The following is a 12,556-nucleotide window of genomic DNA, read 5'->3' on the forward strand; positions in this document are numbered from 1 at the left end:
ACAATAAGCTGAGAAAAGCAGGACACTTCCATTGAAAAATCATGATTTTATGAAATATAATAATAATAGTTAATAGTCGGCACTGATACATTCTAGACACTTCCATTCAAATATTTTGTTTTCATTCGTGACCTATGACAGAAAAGATGGAGAAAGTGCTACTTTTAGCTTTATTTTATACAAGTTGAAATACAAAGCAGTGAGGTTACTTGTCTAAGGACACATAGTTATGAAATGGCTAGCCTGAGGTTAATTGTAGAATTTATTTAAAATCGTTCAAAAAATGCTTGGCAAGATGGTTTGGTAGGTAAAATGATTGCTTGGCAAGCCTGAAAAGTTAATCCCCATTACCAAATGGTGGAAGGACACATTGTCCTCTGACCTCCACAGGCATGCCTTGGAATAGAAATATGCATACACAGAGTAAAGTTCTATGATATTACTGAATTAGCAGATGAACAATGAAAATATTAGAACAAAAATATAGAGAAAACAGAAGTCCTATGACAACGATATTTCTGAATTCTGATTCAACCTAAGACTCCATGTGAAATATTACTAGAAGAATCAGATGAATTATGCTTTCAACTATGAAAATCCGAATTCATGAGTTTCAAGGACAGCATTTACAGCATTTAACAAAGCTTTAGAGCATTATTACATGGCTACATATGAATGACATTGATTTTGCCAAGATTCCATTTCTGCTGATGCACTGACTTTTGTTTATTTTTGAGACAGGCTCTTGCACTCAGGCCAGGCTGGCCTGGAACTCTTGGTGATCCTCTCGCCTCAGTCTCCCAAATTCAGGAACTATAGATACAGACAATCAGGCCTATTCCTGTCACATATCTTTATTTACTTCATTAACAAACATATTGGTAAATTCATTACCACCGTGCTCTTTTGCATACATATCTTGTATACAGACACTTATTTAAGTGTCTTAAGGACTAGAATTCTTTTAGAGCCAACTAGGGATTCTTTTTTTTAAAAATATTTATTTATTTATTATGTATACAATACTCTGTCTGTGTGTATGTCTCCAGGCCAGAAGAGGACCTCATTACAGATGGTTGTGAGCCACCATGTGGTTGCCGGGAATTGAACTCAGGACCTTTGGAAGAGCAGGCAGTGCTCTTAACCATTGAGCCATCTCTCCAGCCCCAACTAGGGATTCTTAAATAGATTCAAGTTTTTTTTTTAAATTAGAAATGATTTAGGGCTGAAGAGTATTGACTGCTCCTCTAGAAGACCCAGGTTCAATTCCTAGTTCCCACATGGCAGCTCACAGCTGTCTCTAACTCCAGTCTGAAGGAGAGCATTGCTTTCTTCTGGCCTCATTGGATATTTACAGGCAACATTCATACATATAAAAATAAATAAAAGTTTTAAAATATTTATATTTTTATTTATATGTATGTGCAAATGTATGCAGAGACCAAAGAGGGTGTTGCATCCCCTGCAGCTGATAATATAGGCAGTTGTGAACCTTGCAACATGGCTGCTAGGAATAGAACTCCAATCCTCTGCAAAACTAAGCAAGTCCTCTACTGAGCAATCTCTTCAGCCCTATGATACAAGTTATCAACACACACACACACACACACACACACACACACACACACACACACACACTTTCAGCCTCTTTATATATAATTTAGTATAATGCCTTAAAAACAAGAGTTAATTTTTCCTTTGCAAGTGGGTATCAATTGCAGACAGCTTCTTGGTTAGGGGTGGGAATCCATGCTTACTTCCCCTTCTGGCTTCTAAGTGTTACTGAGTTTTTGTTTGGTTTGCCTGTTTGTTTTCTAAAGAGAGAGAAAACGAAATGGCAAAGAGCTAAGTGGGTAGGTAAGATCTGAGAGGAATTGGAGAAGGGAAAAAGCATGATCAGAATATACTGAATGAAACATTTTTCAAAAAAAATAAAACAATCCAGTGATTAAGGAGAAATAGGTCTCCATTAAGTTTGGTGTCTGAATTTCTTTATTTTCAAAATAAAAAACATAGAACATGTAGTAGAAAAAATGAAAAAATATACAAATACTAAAACCCCTAGCATCACATACATTTTAGCAAGCATTCAGACAAGGACTTGGATAACATATAGTAACACAAATATTAAGAGACAAAGATTATACAAAATATATTTGAATAAATAAATCTGACCTTCAGAGTTACAGTGAATACTAAGACTGTAAAAACAATGGTCCCAAATGTCCAGTTTCCATATATCTGAAAAACATTTAAAAATTATATGTACCATAAATATACAAGCCTGCTGAAGAAAAAAAAAATCAGGTTTAATCCTGCATGTAACTGCCAAAGATCTTTTTGTGAATTATTTGGGAAAATGGCTTGGTTGTTAAGATTAAGTCAAAATGCTAGACTTTCATGGATAGATATACCACATCTGTGGTTGGCTGGGTTCATTACCATGCAGCATCAAACAGGGAGTTCACTGGTTTGATAAAGGAAGAGGGAAACACACTATTCCACTAAAAGCACCACTTATTAAAGAAAGTCATCTGGATGACTCATGTCACTAATGAGTTTGGTATGTTTTCGTCCTAGAATATAAGGAAAGTTCTTACATAAACACAAATGGACCCACATTTTAAAGAGCAAGTCTAATTATTACTACATCTGTTAGCATGTGCACACCAAAGAGAAGCAGTACCACTTATAAATCCAAACGATGGCAATGAATGGCACATATGCTTACCAAATGCTGTCAATATCTGAATGCATAATGTTGAAACAGAAAATGAGATGTAAAACGTTTTTTTTTTTTTAAAAAAAAACAAAACAAGGTTACTAGAAGAAAAAAGGATTCAACTAAATCAGACATGGGTTTAGCTGCTGATAAAAAATTCTTATTTATGTAGTTTTAGAAAACACTTAAAAAGGATGGTGACATATACAAGAAAAACTCAATTTGGACATCATGAACTCAAAATGCATAATGAATCAGAAAAAGGCTGGACCACTGATTCTTATATACCACCTAGAATATTGGCTAAGCCCATGAATGTCAACATAAAGCAAATCTGAAGCATTTTTTAAAAGCAATAGCCAGTCATATACAATTTTTTGTGTCAAAAAATAAAAAGGAAAACCCACAGAACTACTCATGGCTGAAGGATCTGAGAAGTCATAAAATTGAACTTCTATTTACTCGAAGATGAAAGTTGACTTGGAAAGCTAATGTGACTTTCCCAAGGATACCCGAGATTTATCAGGACCTTCTGTGGCAAGTGCTAGATATATGTATTCTAAGGTCAATTAATAGTTTTTCTAATAGTTACATTAAAATTAATAATTAGAAAGGATTCATACTAAACTAACATGTTAGTTCAAATTAGGAAGGCCTGATTATAGTATCTAATTTCAAAGTACTATTCAAATTCATTGAGCTTACACTTTTGTAAGAGATGTTAGTTGTATAGGGTTCAGACATAGTATATGTAATAAATTATTTTTGAAACTTAGTTTTTTGCTTCATATTTATGATAAGAATGACCATAAAAGAAAAGTACCAAACATGGCAAAGGAGAACACAGTGAAAGCAACATGCAAGGCAGAAGTTTCAGTTTCCCAATGTGAGGCTGCAGGAAGATGGCCTCTTCCCTTGTCCCACATCAGTATTTCTCCTAGTGCAGCTGCTCACTGATATTGTCACTTTCTCAGAAGGGGCTAGCAGAGCCTACACAGCATTTTAAAAAAGAATATTGTACTCCCACTTTGAAAAGAAAGAAAAGATTCCCTACTTACATACTCGTCTAACACTACAAATACACAGTAGCCACCGCTTCAACTACTAACTAAATTAGAAATGCAGGTGGCATGGGAAAAAGCTATTGTTTTTCCTATCACAACACACAGGTATAAAGTCTAAAGTCCCAAGAACTCTCTCATATCCTAAAAACTATAAACAAATTCAGATTCTAGACGGTTTGCTTAAGCTTTCTTCCTAAATTTGGTTTTTTGAGACAGGGTTTCTCTGTGTAGCTTTGGAGCCTGTCCTGGAACTCACTCTGTAGACCATGTTGGACTTGAATTCACAGAGATCCTTCTGCCTCTGCCTCCCGAGTGCTAGAATTAAAGGCATGCACCATCCATCACCCAGCCAAAAGTGATTTCTGACTCCAGTACTTTCTTTATGTTAAAGACCTAGTGCTAAGAAAAATAATTTGCAAAATGATTACCACAAACGTGTGCAAAAATGCAGTGTCTATGGGAAAAATACATGGTTTTTACCTTTCCGTTGTCTTCTAAGGATGTAGTCTGAAAAAGGAAGTAAGTTCCAAAGAAGAATACTGTCCCTTCAAAGGCAGCCAGAAATGTCCAATATAAGAAGGGCCCCAACTGTAACATAGCATTGCCAGTAATTTTCCTATAAAGAAATGGAGAGAAAAATTAATGAATCTTTGTAGGCTGTTGAGTTAAAGATACAAGGAAACACCAAAGATGGGCATTAATCTGAGCTTGTTATAATGAAGGAGCTACCCTGATGGTAAAAGATTTTTTCAAATAAAGAGATAGACTGACCAAAGTTAGGATATTCATGTAATCACTACCTGACCAAGACACTGAAGTAAACTGTAAAATATTTCTAAAATTTTGGCCAAGCAAAACAACATCAATAATAATTATATACCATTTAACACTTATTTATAAAATAGTAGGAACTGAGTTAGGATTGATTATCCATCTATTCATTCATCCTTCCATTTATCCATTCATCCATCCACCTACCTACCTATAACATTATACATGTATATATACATTAAGTTAGTGTATATATATATATATACACACACATATACACACTCACACATGTGTATGTATGTATACACACAGACAGGTAGAGAGAGGGAGAGAGGGAAGAAGCAGAGGAAGTACAAAAACTAGGTATTATTCTCATTTACAAATAAATCTCAGAGAGGAATATATAATATAATGGTTCTCAAACTCCACACTTAATTAAGTGGGGAATCTTTCAAAGCTAGTAATGATGTCCTAATAAATGGCAGGTAGACTGATTAAAATTAAAATTTTGAAAATACCACAATCTTTTCAGTCAACACCAGAATGTGAAGAATGTCAAATAAGGCTACTACATCTAATGAAGCAGATGTGCACAAAGAAAATGGGTTTGTGTATATACCTTTTTTACTTCTATTTGAAATTTCTTATACCATGTATCTAAGGGTGTTTAATTACTCAAATAGCACACCTATTGATAACTCTACAGAATGTCATTGGGCTATATTATCACAGTTATAACATAAATGCAATGGTTTAAATGCAATGGTTTTTTACTTACTTGGGATAGAGAATGAAAATATGACAAATTACACAAATTTTATCTTATAGGACTTTTAGGTGCAAAACTGAAGTTCTGGGGATGCTATCTGTAAAAGGAAAAGTAGGAGAAGAAAGACATGGCTGTTTCTCAGAAACAGGAAAAGAATCTCTCTGAAGACTCTTAGAGTGAGTGTCTAGCAAATGCTAGCTAATGTGGCTTTTCTAGTCAGTGACTTAGACTGGGGTAAAGGGTACAAAAGCAGAAAGTGATTCCTGTCCTTGTAAAAATTCTGTGGGAAAAGAATGGCAGGAGTATCATGGTATACTGAATTTCTAGACAAACGTTTTAGTCACACTATGATGAAGAAACTGTTAGAAACTCACACAGGGCACCCAATATGAAGGAAAGCATAAATAAAAACAGGAATATGGGATCTGGAGAAAGGCTGAGCAGTAACACAGCTTGAATACCTTTGTATGTCATGCAGCAGATGTTACCAGACCTGTTCTTTTTGTTGTTTAAAGCTCAAGCAATCAGCAATACCTGCCTACTGTCTTAACAAAAGAATTACTTCAGGTTTCAAATTTCTATTAAGAATATTGAAATAATCAAATGGTTCAAGTCAATATTTTTCAAAATGTGAGTCAATAAGTTCTAAAGGTATTATGCATAATGTCACTGCTAAAATTCAGTAGGAAAATGTTGAGGTACATGTACACAGACTAGGACTTCATGTTTATAAAAAAGTTGTCAGGGTAACAATAATCTATTGTCCAGGAACAAGCTATGATCAAATTTGTGAGGAAGGGAAGTCACACTTTAGGCTGGGCCATAGTTATGATATAGCCTTTTTTTGCATCTCTATGAAAGACTGTACAATAACTTATGTCCTATAAATATCCATTTAAGTATAGAACTGCTATCTAGGAAAATAGACCACTCTTCCGTTGAATGATATATTTTAGCTGAAAATTCACAACAGAACCACTTAATGAACCAAGTGATCAATTCTGTGTCCTTCCTACCTATAGAGTAAATGAAACCCACTACTTAAAGCCCAGCATGGTAACTAACACCAATAATAACAGAACTGATGCAAGAGGATTTCACACATTCTACCATGAACTACATTTTCAACTTACATATACAATCGAGGGTCTGAGGTCAGAGTATCAATGTTGATGTGCTGTTCTAGTAGACTGTAGGCCAGGATGGGCAGGGATGTGAAACAGATATTGTACATTGTAAGATACGCAGCATCATAGAGTGGCTGAAAAGACAAACAAACAGAAAAACAATGTTCTGCAGTGATTCATCTATGATATAATTATTTACTTGTAAAAACCTGTAGCTATTTTTTTTAAAAATGCTTTTTGTGGGAGCAAAGGAAACTTTGTAATTAAGGACACTCTACCTGGTAGAGATAAAAATATTGAAAAAATCTATGTGTCATTATTAACAAACTTTACCCTTTAACAGGATCTTTAGAGTATTTGCAGGCCATGTCTTATTCTTAGTAGACAAAAACTATTAACTTTATGTAAGACTTTTCAGTTGCTAAAAATGTAGATATTTAGTAGCTATTTTAGAAAAGACAAAATAAGCTGGGTAGTGGTGGTGCACGCCTTTAATCCTAGCACTTGGGAGGCAGAGGCAGGTGGATCTCTGTGAGTTCAAGGCCAGCCTGGTCTAAAGAACTAGTTTCAGGATAGGCTCCAATTCTACAGAGAAACCCTGTCTTGAGAAACAAAACAAAACAAAACAAAACAACAAAAAATGCAAATAAATAAATCCAAGCCAGGAGTTCTTACAGAAATTAAACATAGGGAGTAGCCAACCTATGTTGCAGATCTTTTCTGGTTAATATTTTGTTTTGATTAATATTTTATAAATCCAAATCTTACAATAAAGCTCAAGTCCTATAATAATGTTGCCCTCTTCCTGAGAGTTCCTCTGGTGTGTGTTCTTACTCCCTAAGGACTAATACACTGAATTTGATCAGCTGTAAGTATGAGCTTAGTAATCTTTTCCTAGAGTGCTTTGATAGTACTGAGCTTCCCACAGAGGATGGAAATCTGAAAGCATTCAGTAAATACTGGACAAGTGAACACAGAAGTCACACCACATTTGTAAAGCATCGATCCGAAATAGGAAAGTTTTCAAAATATATTTCTAAAGATTTTTAAATTATGTGTATAGATAAGTTCATGTGACTGCATGTATCCAAGGAGGCCAGAAGATGGTGTAAGATCCCCATGGAGCTAGAGTTAAAGATGATTGTGAGCTATCCAACCTGTGCCATGTATCGAACATCTAACTATCTAAAACTGTGTCCATCTCCCTAGCCTATAAAACTTCCATTGAAAAATTTTTAAGTATTTTATGACCTTTATTCAGGTGAAAGTATTTATCAAGTTCAGTGTTGTCTAGACACTTCTAGAAGTCATCATAAAACCATTTTGTTGTTGTGATTAAAAAAATCCTAACACACATGTAAATGTTCTTTGATTAATAAAATTCATTTAAATGTGATACTAATTAATACAACTACATATTTTCAACCAGTGAAGTAAACATATAATTACAATGAAAAATGATTTGAAAAGGTTGGAAACAACTTGAACAGAACTTTTTTTAGTTCATTCACTAAACCATTAATAAAGAATATAGTAAATGCAAAGCACTGGGGAGAGACATGATTCATCCTTACATTCATCAAGGAGTTCAAATTAAAGACAGGGACTAGAGTGAGGGTATACAGGGAGCTGGCAGACCCAGAAGGGGATCATCGTTTTTGGCTTCAGCAGACAAAAAGCATGCGATATAGTATATTCAACATTCTCAATGAAGTTAAAAGGATGGTTCTGAATAAAAATGGAGACAATTTTGATATAGTTCCTATGAACAAAGATTTAAGGCCAGCAAAAAATATTTTACTGAAATAAAAGCATAAAAATATGCTATATGTCTTTTTAATTTCAAATGTACTACTGTACTAGTCCATGACATACAATACGGAATTTGCCCTGGAAACTACCCATTTTCACTAATGAGTAAATTAAAAGAGCAACTCCCAGGCTGACTGTTGGGTAATTTAGTGTTGAAAACAAAGAAACATCAATCTACTTTTGCTTCAGGATGGAACTTTTTTTTTAAGATTTATTTATTTATTATGTATACAACATTCTGCCTCGATGTATGCTCTCATGCCAGAGGAGGGCACCAGATCTCAGTACAGATGGTTGTGAGCCACCATGTGGTTGCTGGGAATTGAACTCAGGACCTCTGGAAGAGCAGCCAGTGCTCTTAACCTCTGAGCCATCTCTCCAGCCCCTCAGGATGGAACTTTAATTGTAATTTTTTGGATGCATAATAAGAGGAGACAGAACGTCCCCAAAAAAAGGTTTACTTGATAATACTGTCATCTTGCTAAACCTGTAACGAATGTATCTTTTTTCATGGAAAAAAAAAAGACAAGTCATATCCTAGTTTTACTAAAACAAAAGAAGTTTTTGTTTTAAATAGTGATTCCATTTCTACATTTTCACAGCCCAATCTCTGATTTCCAAAGAGTATCTAATGAGACTATGGACTGAAAAAAGACAGCCTATATGTACATCAAAAACACAATATAAAGCATGTTGCTGCCAGCACTAATACAAGTCCAAAGTAAATAGTAACGATTTGTGCTTCATGCCATTTCCTCAGAGACCATTTCTTTACCTGTAACATTTTTAAGATGTCGGCTTATTTCTTCCCTAGGGTACTCAGGTCTCTGTTTCAATGTTGATTTATTAGAGAGATTGTTCAGATAACTCTTTCAAAATAGTAGCCTCTCATCTTGTCACAGTACATCCTTTTATTATTCAATTACATTTATTTTTGCTACATTTTATATTTTTTCTTCAGAGCACTGATACCATATCCTATATCAAGTATTTTTCTGCCTCTTCCCTATCACTATCTTGCAAGTCTTAAAATGATAAGACATTTGTTTGAAACATTACAATATCCTCAGAAAAACATTGCTTCTTGGCATTTAGAATCAAGAGAAATAAAAATACTTTTAAGATTTGGAAATTCAGTCACAGATACCTGTGACAATGTGGTTATCCAGCTTGTCAAAATCATTAAACTGATTCTAGACTAATCAATTTCTGAGTCAGTCATCATTATAGTTCTTGTATTTGCTACACTTCTACTAAGAAGGGCACATACCTGTTGTGAGAATCCACAGAAGAATTGGTACAAAAACTGTGGCAAAATGAAGCAAAGGTTCTGGAAAATATTAAGACCAAGATTAGTATTTTCACTTAATCACTTTAAAAAACCCACACAGGGCACTGTACAAAGTCATTCCTAAATCCTTCATCCCTAAATGCAACAACTGTCTGTTGCAAAGATATAAATGAGTTAGTTTTAAATGATTAATTGAAATCAAATGCTTAATTCATAATGAGTAACTTTTCCCCTACCTAAACAAAAGAGAATCTCACTTATGAGAAGAACCTCTTGCTATTTCCAAATTTCTTTTCTTTTTTCCTTTCTGAAGAGAAAGATCTCACACTATAGTCTAAGGTAGTTGGGAACTTGATATATACTCCTATTTCTTTTTTTTTCCTTTTTGAAGAGAAAGATCTCACACTACAGTCCAAGGTAGTCTAGAACTTGATATATACTCCTATCATGTCTCAAACTCATAGTTTTCCTCCTGTTTCAGCCTCCTGTACTGGGATTCCAAATATAAGTTACCATGCTGGCTTTCTATATTCTTGTTAAAGGAAAGAAATATGTTTGTCTGATATGAATACCTAATGTATTGTCCCTTAAATTCCAACTGGATTTATAGAATCACTATAAAATTACATAATATCCAAAATGTGTATTTTAATTTAAATATTTTATTTTCAACTGTGTCTTTGTGTGTGTGCATGTGAAGGCCAGAAGAGGGTGCTGGAATCTAACTCCAGTCACCTGCAACAACAAGCACTGTTAGACCTAAGTTTCTGACCTCAAACATATATTTTAAAGTTGATTAATAGGAATACATACTCAGAATATTATTATAGTTTATGTTGACACCAATAGTAATTAACTGATACTTCTCTTTATTAATGCTTCATTAAACAACATGGTCAAGAATCTGCTAAAAGCAAAGTGGGTCATTATCAAATTGAATAGCTAGGTGTGTTGGCATAGGCCTTTGATCTCAGCACTCGGGAAGCAGAAGCAGGCAGATTTTTGTGAACCAGCCTGGTCTACAATGTTAGTTCTGGACTAGCCAGGACTATACAGCAAAACCCTGTCTCGCTCTCACACAAAGGAACAAGCTTCTCTTCCAAAAGTTATCCTCTGACCTCCACATATGCACTATAGCTCATACATGCACCCCTCCCCCCATTAAATAAACAAAATAAAAGAAATAGGGCAGCTGGTGGGATGGCCTCAGCAAGCAATGGTACTTGCAAGCTTGATAATGAGCTTAATCCTCAGAATTCACATAAAGGTAGAAGGATAGAACTGACTACATAAAATTGTTTTCTGGCCTCCACATATGGGCTGTGGCATGAACAGGCACCTTTCTCGTGTGGAAACCCACAGATGTGAACCTGTTCCACCTTGAGTGGAGAACAGAGAGTTTGAGCTTATTTTTGCTCTCTCAAAAGTTGTTGACAACAGGTGTGGCTGCAAAGGAGCAATTCTGACGTAGGGTGTGGTTGATTCATATTTTGGCTATAGAGGTGTATTCACTCCACCGGAACCAAAGGTCAGAGAATTCAAGTCATTTCCTAATGTTAATGAAGACTGTTGCATTCCTCCTCCCCTTTTGAAGTATATAGGCATGTGAAATATAAATGAGGTGGATTCAGTATTCACTGAAAGTCCCTCCTGATGCTGTTCTGTGTTTCTGTCTTTTATTTCTCTTATATCTCTGTTCCTTTTGCTTAATAATTCTAATCCTCCAGCTCTTACCCTGGAACATACAAGTTTTGTTAAATTCTTTTAACAATAAGAAAATAGATTTAAAAAAAAAAACAGGCTGGTGAAGTGGTTCTGCAGGTGAAGGCACTTGCCTCCAAGCCTGAGGACCTGATTTCTAATTCCTTGGAGTCACATGGTAGAAGAAAAGAACTAACTACTGCAAGCTGTCTTCTGATACCTACACATGTGCCCTGGCACATATGCATCCCCACACATATTACACTAAGTAAATACATGTACATTAAAAAACAAAGCCTCTTTCTCTAAAGGGACTTACCTTTTTATCTTGAGAAATACTAAAATCAAACATAAAAATGGCAAGGAGAATTTACAAGGCCATTACAAGCCACTGAGTGTGACTATAAAATACTGAAATCAATGCCTTTAGGCAAATGTACCAGAACTATGATTTTTTTAAATGACTGTCATTCTTCAAAGTAGGCTATAAGCTACTTGAGTGCTCCGGTTTGAGGCCAGCCTGGTTTACATAGGGAGTTCAAGGGCAGACAGGGCTACATAGAGAGACCCCATGTCACTCCCCTCCCTGACAAAAATTCAGAACTTGAATGTGGCACAAGGCTTTAATCCCAGCATTGTGGGAAGCGGAGGAAGATGGATCTGAGTTTAAGGCCAGCCCAGTCCAGGAGAGTTATACAGAGAGATACTGTTTTGAAAAACCAAAAGAAGAAAAAGGAAAAAAATATATTCATAACTTAAATGAGGTCTTTAGGAAGGATGGAATAATAAGAAACAAGGCAAAGTCATATTCATTTTAAACATGTGGTAAAGCCAGGCACAATGGTGTGCAGCTGTAATCTCACAGTACTCAGGAAGCTGAGGCAGAAGGCAAATTCAAGGCCAGACTGATCTACAAAGTAAGCCCCTGTTTCAAACACACAACCAAAAAACCAAACCAAAACAAAACAAAAGAACCCTACCACACTCAAATCCATATATGGTAAAACAAGATCAGACTGAGGGATTACCTTTAAAGAAAGATAAATGAGAGACCGGCGTGCAGGCCCAAGCGGTCGGAGACCAGACCTGCGCACAGGCCCAAGTGGCGGAGACTGGGATAGTCCAAGCATGAAATAGTGAAGCCCAAACTGAGAGCAGATCGCCCCACTGTTGTTCCTTTGGAAACTACAACTCCCAGACTCCTCCTGGACTATGGATACCTGTGCGCACACCTGCGCACAGGTATGGGACATCCTTCCCAGACACCCTTGCGCTCCCCGTTAAAAAGGCAGGGCCACA

At 35.7% G+C, this 12,556-nt stretch overlaps 1 protein-coding gene across 5 annotated transcripts in view; it reads right to left on the bottom strand.

The window, feature by feature from the left end:
- The window catches only part of Atp11c (ATPase phospholipid transporting 11C), a 191,759-nt gene that overhangs the window by 18,187 nt on the left and 161,016 nt on the right, over positions 1-12,556 (bottom strand). For all 5 annotated transcript variants that reach the window (XM_005358515.2, XM_005358514.2, XM_026784837.1 and 2 more), the window contains exons 23-26: positions 9,536-9,595; positions 6,460-6,587; positions 4,267-4,402; positions 2,176-2,241 (exon numbers count right to left, since the gene is read on the bottom strand). In XM_005358515.2, the coding sequence (XP_005358572.1) occupies positions 2,176-2,241; positions 4,267-4,402; positions 6,460-6,587; positions 9,536-9,595 (390 nt within the window). The remainder of the gene's footprint in view (positions 1-2,175; positions 2,242-4,266; positions 4,403-6,459; positions 6,588-9,535; positions 9,596-12,556) is intronic.

Source organism: Microtus ochrogaster, chromosome X, assembly GCF_000317375.1.
Source record: "Microtus ochrogaster isolate Prairie Vole_2 chromosome X, MicOch1.0, whole genome shotgun sequence".
NCBI lineage: Eukaryota > Metazoa > Chordata > Mammalia > Rodentia > Cricetidae > Microtus > Microtus ochrogaster.